Source organism: Cricetulus griseus (genome assembly GCF_003668045.3).
Source record: "Cricetulus griseus strain 17A/GY chromosome 1 unlocalized genomic scaffold, alternate assembly CriGri-PICRH-1.0 chr1_1, whole genome shotgun sequence".
Classification (NCBI taxonomy): domain Eukaryota; kingdom Metazoa; phylum Chordata; class Mammalia; order Rodentia; family Cricetidae; genus Cricetulus; species Cricetulus griseus.
The window spans coordinates 192,180,840-192,203,646 of NW_023276807.1; the positions used below are offsets into that span (position 1 = coordinate 192,180,840).

Consider the following 22,807-nt stretch of genomic DNA (forward strand, 5'->3'; position numbering starts at 1 on the left):
ATTGGATGATCTTCCAACTAGGCTGTATTCCTGTACAACAGTGCATCATAGCTGGGAAATATGGTAGTATCCTTTAGATGAGAAAAATGACCTTAAAGTCATGCCAGTTTCCATCTGGTCCAACTTACAGAACATATTTTAAATTGTCACCCATCATTTAGACAGTTCTATTGAAAAAGCTCCAGGGATGCAAAGGCAAAAAGATACCCAGATGCTGGTATTATCCAAACCTGGAAGCCAGCAGCTGGAGAGACACCTCAGCAGCTAAGAGCACTGACTGCTCCTGCAACATGGTAGAGGAAACTATTGTTTCTTCTGACCTCAGTGGGCCCAGCACATATATGATGCACCAACATACACTCAGGCACACACACATAAAATGTGTATTTTTAAAAACAACCGAAACCTAAAGCTAGGAATACACAGGGTGAGCGGTTTGATTAGTATGTGTGACAGAATGCAGAAAAAAGAAAAGAAACGATTCTGGTTGGTGGTGGTATCTAAGATTGATAAGAAGGAAAAGAGCAAGTGGGGAGGTGTTATGATGGGAAGATAATAGATTCCAGCACATGCAGACACTACTCAGAATTGGGATGTGGGAGAGAATGAGGTAGCAAACAGGAGATGATAGTCATTATCTAGAAATTAAAATTGAAATTGTAGAGAGCCTATAGTTGTGGGTCCTTATAGGGTCAGTATAAGATCACTGGGGTTCTAGTACAACATCCAGGACACTGGGGAAATGAGTGAGGCCATATGGAGACAAATATAAGACGAACATGAGGAAGTGACTAGCCAGAAAGGTAGAAGAGTAACTATGGGGATGTGAACACAACAGTAATTAAGACAGGACTGGAATTGGAGAGTTGGTGACCAAGCAGCTAAGATAGTTGAGGAATAAGGACTGGTAATCTCAAAGGTAGTATGAGTTATATAATTTACTGACACTAAATTCAAAGCTGACATAGAATGGAGATGACCTATAACATACAATTTTATTTGTTTTCTTTTGTGTCTGGAGTTAAAATAATTTCTCATTGTTGAGTTTTTCAAGTGTAAGTCTGCAAAGGTGAACAATATCTTATGGCTTAGTATCTAGTAGCAAAATGAAAAGTTTTAGAGGCCCAATTTGCTGGGAGTTGGTGGCGCATGCCTTTAATCTCAGCACTCGATAGGCAGAGGCAGGTGGATCTCTGTGAGTTTGAGATCAGCCTGGTCTACAAGAGCTAGTTCCAGGACAGCCTCCAAAGCCACAGAGAAACCTGTATGGAGTGGGGGGGGTTAATTTATCACAGATTTTAAGAATAAAGATTATTGTTTGCTGGGTGTAGTGGTTCAGACTTGTAATCTCAGAAGAGATGAGAGGATCAAGGCCAGCTTAGGCTGCATAGCAATACCGTGTCTTCAGACAAAAATGTTCATTTCGGTTTTTTCATACACTGTCATAAAGAATAAACTTGTGTTTTAACAGATGGGAAATAAGATGAAGATTGAAAAATGTCCTTTAAGAATAAAACAGACTGGACACGTTCTAAAATCAACACAGAATTCTTACATTGGGAATGAAAACAGTTTTCAAAAGAAGATAATTAGCTCAGAAACTTCACAGGCAAAACCTGAGAAAAGTAGATTGACATTTTCACCTTCTAAGGATCTATGTCAGCAGCATGCAGAAAAAGACTGTCTTCATTTCCAAAAACAGTCTTTACTCGCAACCTCTAATATACAGAAGACTATAAACACCACAGTGGCTAAACAGAAGTCTTGCAAAACACACACCACTGAAAACATGAACAGCAGCATGGTGTGTCTAACACAAGATCAACTACGGCAGATTCTGATGAGTGTAAACCAAAGAAATGGATCTATGCCCCTAACTGAAAATGGAAAGGAGGAGGAAACAAGTAAGATTTTTTTTAAACTTTGTTAACTATTAATTTTCTCAGAATATGCTTTTGAATTTCAGATTTATTGACTGCTTTTGTGACTGTGTCTCTTGGAATCTGATTTAACATGCAGTAATCCTTTTTTTTTTTTTTTTTTGGTGGGGCAGGGTCAGGGTTGAGACGGGGTTCGCTCTATAGACCAGGCTGGCCTCAAACCCAAGTACTGGGATTAGAGGCGTGTGCCACCACCATCTGGCACATGCAGTAATTTTAAATTCTTATTCACATTAGGCTTTTCTTAAACATAAAATATGTAAAAACTGCTTTATAGTTTTGCCATATTTTAAGATTAATGCTCAATTTTTATTTATTTGTTTGTTTGTTTGTTTGTTTGAGGCAGGGTCTCTCAATGTAGTTATAGCTGTCCTGGGGTTTTTTGTACATAAACCAGGCTGGCCTCAAACTCACAGAGATCAATCTGCCTCTGCCTCCTGAGTGCTGGGATTAAAAGCATTTGCTACTCTGCCTGACCTAAAAATAATCTTAAAATAGCTGGGTTTGGGCTGGAGAGAGAGCTCAACAGTTAGGGTTTAACCCTGCAATCTCTGTATTCAGCAGACTGAGGCAGGAGTACACAAACTGAGGCAACCTTGAGCTACCTAGGGGGCTCCATTTCAAAAAACAAATTACATTCAAGAGTTTAAAAAGATAAACCTCTGATATTGAAGTGAATCTTAAGAACACCTTGCTATGACGACTTGAGCTTCTGAAATACATTGTTTTGGTTGCTGTGTGTGCTTCCTGTCCTTCCCTCCATCTGTGCTAAGGTTGGCTGTGCTATGCTTTGACAAGTGTAAATCAGATTTATCCATAGAAGAGTATCTTTCTGCTTCTTTTTTTTTTTTTTTTTTTTTTTTTTTTTTTTTTTTTTTTCAAGACAAGGTTTCCCTGTATAGCTTTGGAGCCTATCCTGGCCTATCCTGGCACTCGCTCTGGAGACCAGGCTGGCCTCGAACTCACAGAGATCCACCTTCCTCTGCCTCCCGAGTGCTGGAGTTAAAGGTGTGTGCCACCAACACCCGGCTTTAGGCTTTCTGTTTCACTTGTCAGAGTTATGTTTTAAAAACCTAAGTTCAGCTTTGAGCTAAGGAATTATGACTATGAAAGTACTCGAAATGCCAAAATATTAAGTATAGTGAAATGAAAATAAAATGGTCCTGACCACGGAAGGGTCACACAACTAGCTTGGGTGCTGGATAACTTCTATATGCTCCCACATATTCACAGCAGAATTCCTTCTCCCAGTCTATATTACTTGTGAAATAAAGGAAGTTGGTTTTCTTTAAGGCTAGAATTGTAGCTGAGAACTGTATCTCATTGCAAGGTATAGTGAGAGTATTGGTAGAGTTAAGACACTTTACTTAATCCTAGGATAACTTGCATTTTAGATACTCCATCCTCTTTGAAATGGCATGTTCAGGAGGAATCACAACAATGTTTAAGCTAGAGTATAAACCTTCTGTACAACACTTGGTTTAGTTATGATGGCTGGGGCATATAGACCACAGTTCACAGACAACTTCTACGGGTAAAGAAGAAAAAGAAGATCATGGTATTTTGTTTTGTTTTTAATAAATTTATTTATTCATTTATTTTACATCCCGGCCAGTTTCCCCTCACTCCTCTCCCCCCAGTCTCTCCCTCCATCCCCTCTCTGTTTCCACCCCCCCCAATCCATCCCTCCTTCATTTATTCATGGGATTTTTATTAAACTGTTTGCATTTGCTTCTGTTTATGTTGTGATTTATATTATAATTACATAGAATTACAAATTTGTAATTATATAAATTAAGTTATAAATTATTTTGGCAAGAGTGAATGGAAGTTTTTTTGTTTTGTTTTTTGTTTTGTTTTGTCAAACAGATCTCACATAACCTGGCTGGCTTCAAACTCAGTACATAACTGAAGACTGAACTTGTGTCTTTCCGCCTCTGCCTCCTGAGTCCTGAGACACAGGTATGCACCACCCTACTGGTTCATGCAGTGCTACAGATGGAATATACTGGGTTGGCATATGAGGCAAGCATTTTGATCTATTCTAGGCAAGCTTAATGGTTTTTTGTTTTTCTGTTTTTGCTTGTTTTCTTTTTTATTTGATGTAAAAAGTTATATGGCTGTGGCCAGGAGTGAGCTATTTAATCTCTGGGCCACAATTTTTCTCTTTAGGGTAAGGTCTCATGTAGGTTAGGCTGGCCTCAGTCTACCCTAACTCAAAACAAAAGATCATATCAGTCTGTTTTGCTGTTTGTTATAACAACCCTGCTATTGTTTCCAGGGTGGTCTTGAACTCCTCCCAATCTTCTTACCCTTAGGAATCATCCAGACTCTTGGCTTGCACTGAGTACTAGCTTATATGGTGCTGGGAGTCATCCTAAGGCTGTGTTCATGTGAGGGAGGCACTCTACTGACCGGGCTGCAATCTAGCCTGTTGGGTTTTGTTTTTGAGACATCCTCATGTAGCAGAGGCAGCCTTTAACTCCTGATTGTCTTGCTCTGTCTGCTGAGTGCCAGGATTGCAGTTGTGTGCCATCATGCCCAAGAGTCAGGGTCTCACTGTGTAGCCCTGGCTAGACTGAACACAGAGATTGGCCTGCCTTTGCTTCCTGAGTGCTGGGACTAAAGGTTTGTACCTCTCTACCTCCCTATATTTATTTGTTTGTTTTGAGGCGAGGTCTCACTCTGTGCCCTAGGCTGGCTAAGTACTTGGTATTTTGTCCAGACTGGCCTCAAACTCAGAATGATCCTCTTGCCCCAGTTTCCCGAGTTTTTCCTGAGGGTTATGGGTGTAAGCCATCATGCCTGCTAAGACTTTTCTTTCAACTGTATAGGTATGTTTGGATGAGGTGTTATATGATAGTGTGATTTTAAAACATGCATTTTATCTCCTAGGTCAAGATAGTTTACATTTAATCAATATTGCTAGCCCACTAAAGGATGTGAATGTGCAGAAAACAGAGGCTGTTTCATCTGTCTCAAATGGAAATAACTATGTCTTCAGTAGAACTCAAGAAGCTTTTCCACAGTGTGAGCAGAAAATTGCCATGTATGTGACTCATGTGTGTTTCTGGGGTATCTGGAGAATATGTATTTGCTTGTCCATTGCATGTGAAGTGCTCTGAAGACTTAGCTATTTATGCAGTGGAAACATAATGGTAAGGCTCCTGGGTTTCATGTGTGTGTTTTATCTTAGGGAGAATGAGTGGAAACCAGCTGATATATTCAGTACTCTGGGGGAACGGGAACGCGACAGAAGTTTGTTGGAAGCAAGAAGAGCCCAGTGGAAAAAAGAGCTAGGTAATTTATGTGCTTTCTAGTATAATTTTGCTGGCTCATGGAGTACTTAGTTATCTTTCTGTATGTTACCAAGTCTTGTTCGATAACATGTAACATCTGTAGTTCTCTGCAGACTCCTGAGAAGCTTTAGGGTTTCACATTGCCCTGTGTCTTTGGTGCTCTTCTTCAATGTGCACCAAAATAAGTGTGCCACTAGCATCCTTCTGGAGCCCTGCAAATATTCCTAAACCTTTTCTACTTATGTTGTTCTGTTATAGAAATCCTGTGGATTGAGGTATGGCTTTATTAAAAAATAGTTCACTGTGTGTATGGAGGGGAGAGGTCAGACAACAATTTGTAAGGGTCAGTTCTCTTCCCTTCTTCCACCATCTGAGTCTTGGGATTGAATTTAGATTGTTAGGCTTGGTGGCAAGCACCTTCACCCAGTGAGCCATCTCACATGCCCATAGCTTCAATTCCTATTTCAGATTCAGCAATTAGTGAGAACTGACTAATATCCTTACTTTGTGCTAGGCCCTACCCTGAAACAGGCAATACCTTTACTCAGTTTTACAGAAGAAACCAAGGTTTAGTGGGTGAAATAGCAGTTTGTCTGTTGCATATATAGGAAGTGGTTGAGCTTGAAGTGGACCCTAAAGTTTGTTATGTACCTTCTAAGTTTATTAGTAATAATAACATAGGAAGGTGGAAACGCAGAGTGCTTAGCATAGCATTATTCTGAGAAATTGTTCCATGTTACTGACCTCTATAATAAAAACATTCTTAAAAATAAATAAATAAATAAATAAATAAATAAATAAATAAATAAATAAAGGCTGGGCGTTGGTGGCGCACGCCTTTAATCCCAGCACTCGGGAGGCAGAGGCAGGTGGATCTCTTTAAGTCCGAGGCCAGCCTGGTCTCCAGAGCAAGTGCCAGGATAGGCTCCAAAGCTACACAGAGAAACCCTGTCTTGAACCCCCCCAAAAAAAAAAACCAAAACATTCTTACATCTGTCTGTGCTATACTTAAGTTTGATTCTGATTCAATATTTTCTTTTATCCCATATCCTTCGAAGTTCCTTTCTGCCTTGTGAGTCATCTTCTCCCAAGCAAACAACTTTGATTAACTGCTTCATTTTGTACTCTTTAAAGTCATGATTTGTTTACATGAATTTTTTAGTTTTTGTACATATTTTTTATAAAGGACATTATTTACAGATGAACAGGTTGCTTTAAAGAAGAAAGAGAAAGAAGCTTCTCAAAAATGGAATAATCCTTGGAAAAAATCTGAAATAGTATGTGAGAAACTTCAAATCCTTGACCAATCTAAGGTAAGAATATCAAATTCAGTCAAGCATTCTGCTTATGACTTTGTTATTACAATTTTTTTGTTTTGTTTTTTTTCAAGACAGGGTTTCACTAATTAGCTCAGGCTGTCCTAGAATTCACTATGTAGACAAGGCTGGCCTGAAACTCACAGAGATTTACCTGCTTCTGCCCTCAGATATTAAAGATATGTACAACCATGCCTGGCCTTTATTACAATTTTTTTTGGGGGGGGGGGATTTATTTATTATGTATACAGTGTTCTGCCTGCCAGAAGAGGGCAGCAGATCTCATTATAGATGATTGTGAGCCACCATGTAGTTGCTGGGAATTGAATTCAGGACCTCTGGAAAAGCAACTAGTGTTCTTAACCTCTGAGCCATCTCTCCAGCTCCTGTATTACAACATTTTAAATGTTCAAATTATAGGACCTCCTTTGATGATTTGGGGTTTTTTGAGGCAGGGTTTTGCTATGTAGCCCTGGCTGGCCTCAAACTTATGACAGTTCTTCTGCCTCAACTGATTTGTGCTAGGATTCCAGGCATATGCCATCATGCCCAGCACTATACGTCTTATTTTTAGTGCTCATTGATTAAAAATGAAAACCACTTTTCTTAAGTGTAACATGGTGCTTAATTTAACAATGACCCAACCTAGTTTTCTCAATTTCCATTTGCAATTTGGAAGCTGCCTTGCTGATCTTTATTGGTGTTTAATTTTAGGTAAAGACATAGTTTGTCTTCCTTTTTCTCCCTCCTTTGTTCCTGTCTTTCTCTCCTTCTGTTTCCTCAAACATTCTGTCACAGGTTCCTAGACAGATTATAGCTGTCCAGGGTGATAGATGGCTACTACTTAAGCTATTCAGTCATTAGATGCTGAGATCTAAGTGTTAGTACTTTGGATGTTTGAACCCCGTAGTCCTTTTTTCTGTATAACCTATTTGCTTCGAAGGAATGATTCTGAGTTTCTTTTTTTAATTGCCAATTATTAGATTTTTTTTTTTTTTACTTTTCAAGTGTGTGTGTGTGTGTGTGTGTGTGATTTGCTTAGATATCATGTATGTATATTCTCAAGTATGTAGTTACACATGTGCACATGTGTACATCCCTGTGGAGGCCAGAGAGTAACTTCCAGTGTCTTCCTAACTCACTCTCCACCTTATATGTTGAGTTTCTCACTTGAGTTGGAGCTCCAGTTCAGTGAGTCTGGTTCCGGGGCTTGAACTTACTTGCTGGATTATGGACAGGCTCCCTCAACTGCCCAACATTTATGTGGGTGCTGGAGTCCAGACTTCCTCACACTTATTGTCAAGGGCTTTTATCTGTGACTCAGTAGTGAAAGTCTGAAAGCTAAATCATAAACTCCAAGATTGGATAAACAAGAATGACAGAAGTGAAGCCGGGCAGTGGTGGCGCACATTTTTAATCCCAGCACTCGGAGGCAGAGACAGACGGATCTCAGTGAGTTTGAGACCAGCCTGGTCTACAGAGTGAGTCCTAGGACAGCCTCCAAAGCCACAGAGAAACCCTGTCGGGGGGGGGGGGGGGGGCAAAAAAACCAAACCAAAACAAACAAAAAAGAATGACAGAAGTGTAATGAACTGCTTGTCCTTTCAGTGTTGAAGTGTGGCCTTATGTATTGTGGATGTGATATGCTATTGGGGAAGTTTTTGTTGCTTTTTCTTTTTGTACACACCAGGAAAGAGTTACATCTTCAGCCCTTGGAGGAATACTATTTTATTGAGGAAAAAAGAATGAACTTTGTAATACGAAAGCCCATTCCTTTACAAACACGGTACACTTTTATACTCCTTTTGTGCTTCCAAGTTAATTAAGCATGAGGCTTTTGAGATTACCCCTTAGTTGAAATCTTGGCTTTCCTCTCATGAATAGCACCTCCTAGAAACCTCTGAAATAAAGAGGGTATGTTCTAATACACACTTTAATACAGAATAGTTACCACCGAAGACTACACTCCAGATGTTTGCCATTGTCAGACCATAGTTCTGCAGTTGACTAACAAAGTTGTTTTGTACTTTGCCTAATTACAAAACAAACAAACCCTTCATGTTTTGAGGTAAATTACATATAGCCTAACATTTACATTTACCATTTTTAAAAATATTGTTTTTTACATTTGTGTGTATATCTGTGTGTGTATGTGTGTATGATTGTGTCATAACCTGTGTGGAGGTCAGTAAACAACATCCAAGAGTCACTGGGTCCAGGATTAAACTTGGGTCATCAGGTTAGGCAAATGACCTTATTTGCTGAGCCATCTCACTGGGATGATCAAGTAGTACACTGGGAATAATTAAAGCCACAAGTTATTATGAAGTCTTTAATACGTGACTTAGGATCTCTATTGCTGCAATGAAACAAAACACCATGGCCAAAAAGTAAGTTGGGAGGAAAGGGTTTATTTGGCTTACACTTTTGCATTGTAATTTATCACTGAAGGAACCTAGAACAGGAACTCAAACAGGGCAGGAACTTGGAGGCAGGAGCTGATGCAGATGCCATAGAGGGAGCTGCTTACTGGCTTGTTCCTAATGGCTTGCTCTGCCTGCTTTCTTATAGAACTCAGGACACCAGGCTAGGGATGGCACCACCTATAATGGAGTGGGCCCTCCTCTATCAATCACTAATTAAGAAAATGTTACTGCTCATGGGAGGACACACCTTTAATCCCAGTACTTGGTAGGTAGAGGCAAAAGAGAATCTAAGTTTGAGGCCAGCCAGGGCTGCTACCCAGAGAAACCCTGTCTCGAAAAACCAAAAAAGGAAAAAAAAATGTCCTATAGTTGGATCTTATAGGGACATATTCTTAATTGAGGTTCCTCCTTTCAGATAACTATCATGTGTCACATTGACATAACACTATCCAGCACAGTATGTAAGCTCCTCAAAAGACTAGCGTGCATGGAAAAGAATGTAGAGTCTGTGAACATTTGAAAACAAGTAAGAGAACATTAAGAACAACTGGTGTAGAGAGATAGCCCAGTGGTTAAGAGTACATACTGCTCTTAAAGAGGACTGAGTTCAGTTCCCAGCATCCATCCTGGGTAGCTCACCATGCCTGTAACTCCAGCCCCAGGACACCTGACACCCTGTTTTGGACTCTGTGGGAACCTGCACCTGTGCACACACCTACACATACATGAAATTAAGAATAGTAAAAACCTTAAAACCTTATGCCAAAATATTAGAGAATTTTGACAAAAAAAAAAAAAAGACCAAAGCAGCAGTGATCAAATGGTACTATATTTCTGAAGAAGTTGAATCCATTATTAAAGGTGTCTCTATTCAGGAAACAGGCTGGAGGGTCAGAAGTTTGGGGCCAGTCTGGGATAATATGTAGTGGGACCTTATCTCAAACCAAAGATGAAGAAGGGAAAGAGGGGGACCCCAACAAAGTAAACTCCAGACTCAAAAGTATTTACAATAGGAAGGTTTTCAGTGTGGTGATCAGACTAGTGATCCTGATAACCAAGACTAACAAAGTACCTTTGATATTAAAACTTGACTAGAAACCTTAGAAGAATTAAAAAGAATAATCTGGAGAGTTGGGTTATTCAAGGAATGCAAGGTAGCATTAATATTCACAAACTAATGCTACTCATAGAAATATACTTAATCAAAAAGGCTAGATTAAGCTGGGTGGTGGTGGCTCATGCCTTTAATCCCAGCACTAGGAGGCTGAGGCAAGTGGATCTCTGAGTTTGAAGCCAGCCTAGTCTACAGAGTGAATTCCAGGACAGCCAGGGCTACAGAGAGAAACCCTGTCTCAAAATACAAAAACAAAAAGCCTAGATTAAGATTAATATTTACAAACCGGACGGTGGCACACGCCTTTAATCCCAGCACTTAGGATGCAGAGGCAGGTGGATCTCTGTGAGTTGGAGGCCAGCCTGGTCCAAAAAGTGAGTTCCAAGTGAGTCAGGACTGTTACACAAAGAAACCCTATCTCAAAAAAAAAAAAACCAAAAAAACAATGATCTACAAAAGCATAATGAAACAGTGGGGTCAGGAGGGCCTGAGTGCGGCTGCAGGCTGTGATCCAGTACTGGGGATGTGGAGACAGGCAGATCACTGGGCTTGCTGGCTATCAGCCTAACCTGCCTTAGGTTCCAGTGACAAAACCCTGTGTACAAAAGCAAGGTCGATGGCTTCTGAGTATTGGATGACCTCTGCCCTCTATATCTCACATCCACACAGAAGAAACACTTGATGACTTGGTAAAAATTTTCACTCTTAAATTACCTATCTTGATGAAGGACATATCTAGGATATATATATTTTTTAATTTGGCAAAAGATTCTAAGAAGATAAAACTTTTAAGCATGGTAAATAATCGTAAAAAGCTAGGATTTTGAACTGGACGCTAAACATTTAAGTCATGGTTTCAGAGGGGTTTTAAGTAATGTCAAATTGAAAATAACTTTTAAAAATTTAGTTAAAATATATATCATTCTCCTCTCATGTGCTGCTCCCCTACCAAGTTCACAGCTTTCTCGTTTTTTATCCATTGTTACTACACATACATATAAACAAACATATAAATACAACCTGCTGAGTTAGTTCAGTGTTGCCTGCATGTACATGTTCCTAGGACTAACCACTTGGTACTGAATAACCAGGAGGCTCATCCTTGGGGAAGACTAATTTAATTCTTTCCCTTTCAGCTTGTAAGTCTTCATCTATGGGTAGGTCCCCCCTTCGCTGGGATGTCAACTGTTGTTGGAATTGTTCATGGCTTCTTTAGGTAGCCATGTTGAGATTTCATGGGTGTCATAGCTAGAAGACACACTTACAGCAGACTTTCTACTCCTCTGGTGCTAAAAATCTTTCCATCTCCTCTTCTGTGATGTTCTTTGAGCCTTAGATGTAGGTGTTGTGTTGTAGAGTATCATTTGGGCCTTTGACAAGTCGTGTCTTTCTATAATGATTTGCTGCTGCTGCTGCATAATGAAGCTTCTTGATGAGAGGTGAGATCTATATCTACCTGTGGGCATAAGGATAAGTATTTAGAATACAGTTAGGAACTACATTGCTTTAGGGAAGTGGTAGTTGTAGGTTCTCTAAGGTTCATGACCTTGTTAGCCACATAAGTAGTTGACTAGATTTACAGTAGCAAGCATGATTTCCTACCTATTAAGCGGGCCTTGAGTCCAATTAGCTGTTGTACTGCCAAGATAATCAACTTGAGTGCCACTACTGTCACATTAGGAATATCCTGCTATACTGGTCATTGCTGTGGCATCACAGCTGGTTAGGACAATCAGTTGCTTCCTCCCTTAGCAGCTTATATATTAACTTCCTGTACTATGAAAACTAGTCTTTAGGAAGGATGCTTTCGGGTCATTTCCAGCTCAAATCCTTTAAGGATGTGATGTCTTCAGCAATATGGACTTACCTTCAATTTCTGGGAGGCAACTAAGTAGAAATACCCTATCTTGTTTTAGGAGTCTTTTGCACTCTTCTGACCAGCAGCTTGAAAGGAGGTTTCCTATGCTTGGTACTAGGGGTTTTGTTAGATAGTCTATGGTTCTTGGTGGGGTACAATGACCCCAAGTGATATAACTTCATTTAAACTATATACATTTGTGTACATACACACACACACACACACACACACACACACACACACACACACACACAGAGAGAGAGAGAGAGAGAGAGAGAGAGAGAGAAACTTCAGAAATATATAAAACAGCAATGCTATTAATTAAATAATTTCCTTTGTAAAAATTTTTAAGCATTCTTAAAATTTATCCCTCCTCCCTCCATCTCCTTCCGTATTGTTTTCCCTCCTCCTACTCCCCAGTTGAAGCCCCTTCCCCATTTACCCTTTGTATTACATACCATTTATCTCATTGGAGTACCCCTCACCCCACCCCCACATCCTGTTTATTTTCCTGGTTTTTGCAGTTTCTCTAGGTCAGTGGTCTCTAGGTCAATGATGCTAATGCTGTGACCTTTTAACACAGTTCCTTATGTTGTGGGGACCCCTAACCATAAAATTATCTTGTTGCTACTTCGTAACTGTAATTTTGCTACTGTATGGATCATATTGTAATTATCTGAAAAGCAGGTTGAGAACCGCTACTCTAGGTTATATATTCACATCTAAAGATTTGGAGCTAGGAATCATGGGTGTGAGAGAATATTCAGCATTTGTCTTTCTGTGCCTGGGTTACTTAACTCAGTATATTTTCTAGTTCATCCATTTACCTGCACAATCCATGAATCAGTATTTCTTTTTCTTTCTTTCCTTTTTGTTAAATGGCTGAGTTGTATTGTATTTCATTACGTATATGTACCATATTTCATTGTCCATCAGTCAAAGGCCATACAGGTTGTTTGCATTTCCTAGCTATGTGAACATTATTAAGCAAGTACTTGTAAAGTAGGATAAATTTTGGTTGTTTCGATGTTTTTATTCTGGAAGATCTACTCAGTCACCAGAATATTCTTTCCAAAAATTGCATTTTTATAGAGTGTTTTAAATGAAGAATCAATTAAAACATTTTCTTTCTGTATACCTAGATGTTTTACACCATCTACCAGTATATGTTTAAAATTCAATTCTGCGGGTCAGAGTGTGTCTCCTCAAAAGGGTGGTCAGATTCTTTGTTTGACAGCATTGCTTCTCCTAGGGATAAATGCCTTCCTTACTGGGTTAGATCTGTGTCAATGACCTGGTAAGGTTTATACTTCCAGGCCTGACTTCTGTTGGTTACTGTCTTGTTCAGGAAGCAGGACTGCCAGAGTATCCTTGCAGCACTGTCAAACAGGAGCAGCAAAGAAAATGGATTGAAGACTTGAGTAAACAAGTAGAAGATGACCAGCAAAGGAAAACAGAGGAAAAAATGATATATTCAAAGGTAACGCAGGAAGTTATGGCTTCAATGGAAGTAAGATTCCAAGTCTTTACTCACATAAACTTATAAATATTCTGAAATTGTTTGACAAATTAAGCATTTATCCTTATGAAACTGTTTTCATAGCATGAATGTGTGGTTTTACATAGCTTTTTAAAACTTTAGAAATGAATTTTTTAAAAATTCCCAAGATAGTTATCTAATTACATAAAGAATCAAAAAATGCAATTGTTAATTTTTATGATGCAGAAACTACTTTTCTTTACTTTTTGAGATTTTACTCACTTTTTTATTTGTACAGATGTTTTGCCTGCATATATGCCTGCACCACATGTGTACTGTGCCCAAGGAGGCCAGAAGAGAGTTAGGATCCTCTGGAACTAGAGGAAGGCAGTTGCTTGCTATCATGTAGGTGCTGGGAACTGAACCCAGGTCTCTTCTTGGAAGGGCAGCCATCTCTCCAGCTGATCAGTGTTTGTCATTTATAATTTTGTGTGGGAGTAGTAGAAAAGTTCTGAGCATTTCTTATTTGTCACTGTTAGGGTGAGGAACATGACAGATGGGCAATCCATTTTGATTCCTTAAAGAGTCTTCCTGGGTCTCAGTCTCGGCTGTCCTGTCAGTTAACACACCAACACCCGGAGTCGTTTTGTGTCTCTCCTGACACTCAGGAGCTGGCTGATGTCAGCAGCATTTACACACCTCCGCCTGCCATCCAGGTGGAACCTTCAGAGGAGGAACAGAGAGCCAAGCCTGTTCCAGACATGGCTGTATCACACAGTCAGAAAACAAAGTAAGTTTACTTTACATATTCAGTCCTTTAGAAAGTATGTTTGACTAGGACTGTCACTATGTCCAGTTTGTTTTAGTTTGGCATTTTTCTTTGAAACAGAAATGATTAGCAGATGTTGCTTAAGCAAAAAATGGTTAACCTTTCTGGCATTTTGAATAACTAGTGTATGCTTCACAGCTTTCTCCGTTCTATGACTGCACTCTTAGACCCAGCACAGATTGAGGAGCGGGAAAGACGCCGGTACAAACAATTAGAACATCAGGTATCACATTGTAAAACATTTCCTGTTTCCATATTGTGCCTCACATTTAAAACATTGTTCTTTGCCTTAGCAAGTCATGATGGCCAACATATACCTAAGTAATACAAAATTGATCCCCCCCCCACACACACACACACACACGCTTTAATGTAGTTTAGGCTGGTCTTGAACTTGCTATGTAGTCAAGGCTGGTCTTGAATTCTTGATCTTCTATCTCCACCTCCCAAATCCCAGGATTACAGGCATATGCCACCACACACAGCTGGAAATTCCGATATAAAATTTCAGCTTGGGTCTAATTATATCCTGCTGTAAATCTAGTCTCTTAACACAACTGGCATCATTGTTGTTATTAGGGAAGGGGGGGGGACTGGCTTCTGGGCACAGGAGCAGCAGAAAAGAGGCGGGGCATGGGGGACAGCAAGACAAGCAGAGAAGCAGAGAGAGAGATGGGAAGTGGACAGGGCCCTTTTAAAAGGGAACGTAGTGCATATGCACAGGTGGTGCTCTTAGTGGCTGCAGCTGAGGGCATATCCTGGCAGAACCCTAAGGGCAGGCCAGTACAGATGCCTGAGTACTAACAATCATATTAGAATTAAGCTTGAGCTGAGGCCCATACAGTATTATTGCCGTGTTGCCTGCCTTCTGGTGGAGCCATTAAATGAGTATGTTGTATACATGACTTTGTACTATTATTAAATATTGGCTACTTCCTCAGAGTTCTGTCAGGGTCTTTGAATGAAAACATGCAAAAAAAATCAAAACAATCTAGTAGGTAATATAGGGCTGAGATTAAAACTCTTTTATCAGGCTAACATAGAGGGACAATGGTCTGAGTGACTTTTGTAGTTCTCTTTTGTCTAAAGGGTTTGTGTGTTGAAATGAGCCCTTGCCATGTTACTAAGATGTGGCTCAGGCATTTTCTTACCTAGTCTTCTGAGTAACAGGTGCCACAGATACGCACTCATCACTGTTCCCAGCACAGATAAGACCCTCAGTACATAGCAAACACTGTTACGAGCACAGACTCAGCACACAGCGCTGTGCCTGGGCCAGGTTCAGCATTTCTTTTAAACAGTTTGTGAGTAATTTGGCCCAGTTAATTTTCTTTTTTGAACTCATTGAAAAGCTGAGAGCATCTCCCATTTATCAATCAATGTGGTGAGTACTGTGATTAGTTGATTCTGTGATACACATGCCACACAAGTACAATTCTAACCCCCACTCCATTGTATGTGTAACTGATAAATTGTATCCTTTCATCAAAACCAGTGCTTGTGACAGTAACTTGTAATTATTTATGACTAGAAAGCAATCATGGCTCAGGTAGAAGAGAACCGCAGGAAGAAGCAGCTGGAAGAAGAACAAAGAAAGAAGGAAGAACAGGAAGAGGAGCAGCGCTTGGCTCGGGAACGGGAAGAGATGCAGAGGCAATATGAAGAAGACATTCTTAAGCAGAAACAGAAAGAAGTAGGTGTCCGTATCATGAAAGTAACGAAGAGGGTGGGTGTCTGCACGTTTTGAATTGTGCAGCTCATGTGTGGAGACATTACAGCTAAGGAAAGGGAGACTTGGCAGGGTCACACCCTCACATGGTCCAGATCTCAGATGCTGCACGCTTGGCCTATTAATGAGAGATGGCCAGGGTGAATGCAACACCAAGCTTCAGGAGTAGATATATACAACCTACTAATAATTCTAGGTATTGGGCCCACAGGATGGCTCAGCAGGTAAGGGATTTTGTCAACCAGTACCTAGAACCCATGTTTCAGGGGAGGATTTGAAAAGCTGACTTCTGACCCCCACTGTGGTACAACATTACCACCTCCCCACCCCTAAGTAAATCTAAAGTAATAATGATTCTAGATATTAAAAGAGTAATGATTGGTTGGGATTGCTGATGAAATTCCTAGCTTGTTAAAGGCTTCTATTAGGCTCAGTAATAGTCTTTACAAAAGTTGATGTCTTCTTGTCAGCAAAGCCCTCCGTATTGACTCATAGGGTAGGTGAGGTGGTCCAAGTGCTGTGTCTGAGCTGAGCTGACAGAAGAGCAGATCGCCTAGTGCTATTTCAGTTGTCAGCTTTAAAAACACCAAGTCTGTACTTCGTTGCCAGTTTTTACTTGGTCTTTCAAAAATGGGATGTGAAAAGGTATGATTTGCACTCCAGTTTCATTGAGTAGACAAGAGACAACCGGCATAGTGGTGATGCATACCTGTAATCCTAACATTTGGGAGTTCAAGGGCAGCCTGGTCTACACAGAGAGACCCTGTCTAATAGCAAGAAAAAAACACGTTAGAACTGTTATCTCTAAAAGGCCCTATTGACTGTTCTTCAGCTGATATCTAGACCAGCGTCTGCTATGTAGGGAAAGCTTGAGCATTTGTACTGAATGGGAACAGTCACTTACTTCACTGAATGTGCTTGTTAATTGTTTTACTGTGTATGTCAATCTTGATAGGAAATGATGACTCTAAAGACAAATGAGCTATTCCACACAATGCAGCGAGCTCAGGAGTTGGCACAGAGACTGAAACAAGAGCAGAGGATCCGAGAACTGACTCAGAAAGGCCATGATGCCTCCAGGCTGATTAAAAATCTTGGCTGTAAGTGATTAATCAGAATTTTATTTACAGTTTTGGTTTTGAAGATGGTTTTAAATACCTCTCTAAATCCTTAGGAACACACATTAACTAGATATTTTTAAAGGGACAAAAGCTTTTCACCCAAGCCATCTTTAATAGTTTAGAAAGCTGCCCTGAAACATTACATGTTGCAGTATCTTTTTCACAAAAATTTTCACAGTAAGGGGCTGGAGAGATGCCTCAGCGGTTAAGAGCACTGACTGTTCTTCTAGAGTCCCTGAGTTCAATTCGCAGCAACCACATTATGGCTCACAACCACCTTGATAAGATCTGGCATGCAGGCAAAAGACTATATACATAATAAATAAAATCTTTAAAAAAAATTTCACAGTAATCCTGACATAGGTACAATGTGTACTTTAATGTTCATTCTTTTAAATTCATTAAGGCCTAAGAATATAGGTAACTTTTAATAGTAAATTTAGGCTACACTGTAAGTCTAGCCTTTAAAAATTTTTCCTACAGTTTATGGTGATTAAGTCACGAAGTCTTTTACCGGTACTGTACCTTTGTCTTTCAGTGCAAGGGCTCATACCCAGGGCTTTGTGTGCTAGGCAGACACTGTTGCCCAGCTGTATCCCTAGCCCCACATGGAGTCTGTTAGTATTGTACATGTCACTTTAAGGTCTGTTTCTCTCTGCTATTTGACACAGCACAAATGGATTATAAGGCATCCACTAACATTTCCAGTTCAAGAAGTGATGCTGAGGAAGCTGCTGATGAAACAAGTGCAGCTGCTATTTCCGCAGCCTCTCCCAAGAAGGACGCTGGAGTTCAGACAGGTATTCATGTAAAGTATTTTATTGTTTTGTTTCATTTTCAAAGTGAAGACACCTGAGGATTTTTGTCTTTGCAACAAGGTCTCTTGTAGACAAGGGTAACCTATAACTAATTTCTGCCCCAACCATTGGAACACTGGGATTACAGTTATGGAGCACTATGCCTCTTTTATGTGACACTGGAGAGTGAGCCCAGGATATAGTGCATGCTAAGCAAGTGCTTTACCAAACTAAGCTATATCTCTACCTAGAAATTTGAGGTTTTTAACAAAATAAAGGGATCTCTTTTCTTTGTAGTTTTAGGGAAGCACTTGAACAGTTAGCTAAATATCTAGCCCAGATCTTACCCATTTGATGCTATTTGTTGCATAGGAACTCACTATGGAGACCAGGCTGGCTTGGAGCTCTCAGAAATCTTACTGCCTCTCCCTCCCAAGTTCAACTATTAAAGGCAAGCACCACTATGCCAGCTCTGTTTGTTTTTAACATGCACATACTTGTGCAGTTACCATCACAATTTTAGAACCATTTCAGTATTCAAATTTATTTTCCATGGAAGATGTTTTTTAAAAATATGGACATCACCAGTTTGCATGTCATCCTTGCAAAGAGGCCATGCTAATCTCATTCGTTTTAGTGTTTGTGGATTGGAATTGAGCACAATACTCAATAAGTAACTCATAGTGACTCTTAAGCTCTCTCCAGTTCATTGTGTCTTAGAATATTTGCCTGTTGTGTACTTTTAATGTAACTGGAATTATGCTGTAAGTGCTCTTTAATGTCTGGCTTACTCTGACTTTCAGCATGACATATGGGTTTATCCATGTTGTGGATCTTTATTCATCTATGCAGATGAATAAAGTTAGGCCTGTTTTATATAGTGGAATTAGCCTAAAGAAATTCTGACATGTTTCTAACTAACATGGTTATAAACTCTAAGAATTTTATACTACTTGAATAAGCCAGTCTATCACTTTTATTTTTTTGATAGTGTCTGGGCTGGGCTGGAACTTGCTCCCTGGAACTCTGTAGGCCAAGCTGGCATTGAACTTGTTCCAGTTCTCTTGTCTTGGATTGCTAATTGTTGGGGTGATAGGTTTGTAGCACAGGGCTCTGTGTTTATATGGACTGTTTAGAATAGTCATTTCTAGACTATAAAAGCAAAATAAGCAGCTTCTTTTAAAGAGGATAATTAGCAGTTCTTTAATGAATAGTTTCATTTTGAGTATTAAATTCTTAGGGATGGAAGAATAGCACAGCAGGTAAAGGAGATTGCCACCAAGGTGGGGGACCTCCGAGTTCCATCCTTGTTCACATGGCAGAAGGAACCAATTCTCACAAGTTGTCCTTTGTCTCCCTGTGCATACCATGTGGCATGTCCCACCACCCTAAATAAACAAATGCAACTAATCAGGTCATTAAGTATCTTTGAGAAAACTATATTTCTACCATGCTTTTAAAATTAATCATTTGTATTTTTATTTAGATGATTTAAATTTAGGAATTTTCAATGATGCACTACCATGCTGTGGATCACTAACAGAGAGGGACATTAGAAACTCTTCTCTAGAGATTTCTGCAGAATTTAATGGACAGATCAGCACTAAAAAAGACAAGCAAGAACTAAGTATGGATAAAGGCACTAATTTAGACAAAGAAAACAGCTGGCATAATAACCAGTGTAATCAGTATCGAAGACCAGAGAAACAGAAACTTATGAAGAAATGTCCTAAAAGGCCTGCTTGGAATATAAATAAGCCTCTCAAAAGATATGTTCCTGCATCAGCAAAGTACCCTGTCCATCTCCAGAGGGAGAAAGAAGAAAAAAAGGTAAGAAGGCAGATGGAGCTGCTTCACCTAATAGAAAAAAACAACCGTGAGAACCTCTCCCAAAATAGACACACTTCACCAGAAGTTGCTTCATCTCATCGAGAAACTGAGTCAGACATCAGGTTGCATCTAAGCAAAAAGGTAAGGCTCTTTTATTTGATTACTAAGTTTGTATTAATGTTTCTGAACTCAGTAGTTACCCAAATCCATGCTTTCAGAAGGCTATGGTTCATCTATGTAGGCTATAGAAAATCATGTTAGAGGTCAGAGATCATACTTGTTAATATAACCTGTCTGTTATGTAACACCAGAACTGAGTAGCTACATCAGAGAGTGTAGCCCTAAATGCCAAATACCCTTTATGCAGATGAATGCTTCTATATGCAAATGCATATGAAAATGTCATACATAAAATGAAATACTACTTACATGTAAAGAAAACCAGCCCTATCTCAAAAAAAAAAAAAAAGAAAAGAAAAGAAAAAACAAAAACTTATAATTTAGCAAGCATACAATTTAGGAGACCAAAAATAATAGGCGGTTAAAGGATGGAATGTAGCAGGATACATAAATCCTGAATGAAGATATAAAGCTTTTTTTTATGGTGAACAAGTAAATAAAATCATGGTAGTGAGTATAAAACCCAAAACAGAGTCAGGTGTGATGGGGCATGTCTTTAATCCTACCACTCTGGAGATCGCTAGGGAGTATGAAGCCAGCCTGATCTGCATAGGAAGTTCCAGAAACCCTTCTCAGAAAACAACACAACAAAAAAACCAAAAACCTAAGCAAAGATCTGGAATGGTCATCCTAACTTAAAAGTTCACTGTGATGTAGCATTTTGGGCTGACCATTTTTTTGACTGCCTTCCTTTAAGTAACTGTATGAAGTTTTTGTGAGTTAATTATACTGTGTAAAACTCATATATTTTGTCCATGTAGAAATAATTCCTGGCTTGGTCCTGGGACTATACTGTATCCCATACAATATTCTTATTTAGATATGCCCAGATTATTTAAGCTTGTGTGAGAAGTTGATGAGAAAGCTCAGTAGGTGAAGGTGCCTGCCACAGAGCCTGATAAGGTTATCAGGGTTGAGTCTGAGACCTGTGCTACCAGGACAGAAGCAATTCTAAGTTGTCTTCTGACTTGCATGTATACATTCATGCACACACATACACAATGTTTTACAAGTATCTGGGGACATGTGAAAATGTCACTACTCCATGTTTGCTTGTTTTATCCATCTTTTAGGTAGAAGAACCTCTGAAAACTCCTTCAGTCATTAAAGAATGGTATGTGTATTACTTCCTTATCTACTTAGTGTTTTGTGTGGGGGGGGGGCGGTGACAAAATACCCATTCAAAATTTGCATGACAGTTCCATGTGCAGATGAAGGCAATAACAGGAAAGAGGTATGGCTGGCTTTCATTGATTTAGTAAAGGTTTAATATAGAGTGGTTTTTAGCTGGACTGGCCTAAGCTGGTTTGACTTTTCCATGTCTATCAATACTGGAATAGACAGTATTGGATAAGTCAGATAGGAAAATAATAGACTGCTTAAAAACAGTTCTTTTAAACAAAAAAGAAATCCAGTTAATTAGGTGGGAAGTTTAGACTGGTCAAATTTTTATTCTTTATCTTTGTGCATAAACCAAACTGGTTTTAGACTTGTCTCAGAACTCTTAACATAACTTTAGTTTAGATAGCACAGGCATACCTTCATGGTAAATCATGTAAAGAGAAATGAGGTTAAACCCACCCAATGTTGACTCTTAGAATCGAACAGTTTAAATTAAATGCTCCCCTGTGTGGGTATATCTCCATTGTCCTATTTCATGAAAAATTATAGACCTTAGATTATTATATATAGTATTTAAGGTAGACCAGGCAAATCTAGGATGAAGTGCAATGTGGTTAGATATGTTTAAAACATGCGATTTCTAGGGGTCAGAGAGATGGCTCAGCAGTTAAAAGCACTGGCTGTTTACTCTTCCAGAGGACATGGGTTCAGTTCTTAACACCCACAGGGTGGCTCTCAACTATCTGTGGCTCTAGTTATAAAAATATGCAATTTCTTATTAAAGTTTGGGTTTTTGTTTTTGTTTTTAATAGGCTTCAGTCATCACCAGCAGTAAACAGTAGAACTCAACAAACTCAGACTAATTCATTACACTTACCATTAAAAAATAGTGACTTTGAAAAAGAGAGTCTGACCTTAGGAGATGGTCAAACAAAATTATCAGATGACATGTCTGAGATACCTCATTTTATTCCCTACGTTCGAACAAATGAGATCTATTATCTTGATCCGGATGCACCCTTGTCTAGGCCTCAAACCCAGGACTACCAATACCAAAAATCTCGTGGTAAGTTGAGTAGCATTACTATAAAAATTGAAGATGAGTGGCTAGAGAGATGGCTCAGTGGTAATGGGCTCCTATTGCTCTTTCAGAAGTTTGGTTCCCAGCACCCACATTAGGTGGCACAATGCCACCTAACATCTCCAGCACCAGGTGATTCAAGGCTTTTAGCCTTCACAGGCAGCAGTACTCATGTACACACATAATATAACTTAAAAACAAAAAATTAGTGAACTCCCAACCCTAAATGCTTCAACATTAGTCTATTAAAGATTTAACACACTACAGCTATGACTTTTTTAAACCTTTACAGCTAATTACTAATAATTTGCTTGACTATTTTAAACCTTATCTGTCCTTCAGATTGTGACCAGCAAGAGCTATTTGACTCTGACCATACCAGGGATCCACTTCTTAATCCTAAATTGGTGAAAAACAGGGATCGACAGCAAGCTATCCTTAAGGGGCTTTCAGAACTAAGACAGGTATGAGCTTTTCACCAAGTAAATTTACATGCTTGTTCTCTCTATATGGTGGCAGTGTTTGTATCCTAAGAATGAAAGTCCCGAGACAGTTTGGATATTAAGACAATTTTTATTTAAAAATATGTACATTTAAACATCAAAACACAATAAAGTGCTAAAACCAAACAAAGAAACAAATACACAGTTATGTTTTAGTGAATTTTAACCAATATGGTCCATTT

At 39.3% G+C, this 22,807-nt stretch overlaps 1 protein-coding gene across 3 annotated transcripts in view; it reads left to right on the top strand.

Annotated features, from left to right (window-relative positions):
* Nucleotides 1–22,807, top strand: part of Ccdc66 (coiled-coil domain containing 66) — a 29,535-nt gene that overhangs the window by 4,685 nt on the left and 2,043 nt on the right. Inside the window, exons 1-15 of one of the 3 annotated variants that reach the window (XM_027389613.2) lie at nucleotides 1,766–1,904; nucleotides 3,810–3,902; nucleotides 4,836–4,989; nucleotides 5,137–5,240; nucleotides 6,440–6,552; nucleotides 13,302–13,433; nucleotides 13,973–14,223; nucleotides 14,401–14,485; nucleotides 15,794–15,955; nucleotides 16,947–17,091; nucleotides 17,784–17,912; nucleotides 19,396–19,880; nucleotides 20,993–21,033; nucleotides 21,854–22,107; nucleotides 22,465–22,586. In XM_027389613.2, coding sequence (XP_027245414.1) covers nucleotides 4,988–4,989; nucleotides 5,137–5,240; nucleotides 6,440–6,552; nucleotides 13,302–13,433; nucleotides 13,973–14,223; nucleotides 14,401–14,485; nucleotides 15,794–15,955; nucleotides 16,947–17,091; nucleotides 17,784–17,912; nucleotides 19,396–19,880; nucleotides 20,993–21,033; nucleotides 21,854–22,107; nucleotides 22,465–22,586 — 2,025 coding nt within the window. In that variant the 5' untranslated portion in view covers nucleotides 1,766–1,904; nucleotides 3,810–3,902; nucleotides 4,836–4,987. Of the gene's footprint in view, nucleotides 1–1,471; nucleotides 1,905–3,809; nucleotides 3,903–4,835; nucleotides 4,990–5,136; nucleotides 5,241–6,439; nucleotides 6,553–13,301; nucleotides 13,434–13,972; nucleotides 14,224–14,400; nucleotides 14,486–15,793; nucleotides 15,956–16,946; nucleotides 17,092–17,783; nucleotides 17,913–19,395; nucleotides 19,881–20,992; nucleotides 21,034–21,853; nucleotides 22,108–22,464; nucleotides 22,587–22,807 lie in introns of those variants that run through there. The other 2 variants (XM_027389610.2, XR_004772252.1) reach the window with 2 other exon arrangements.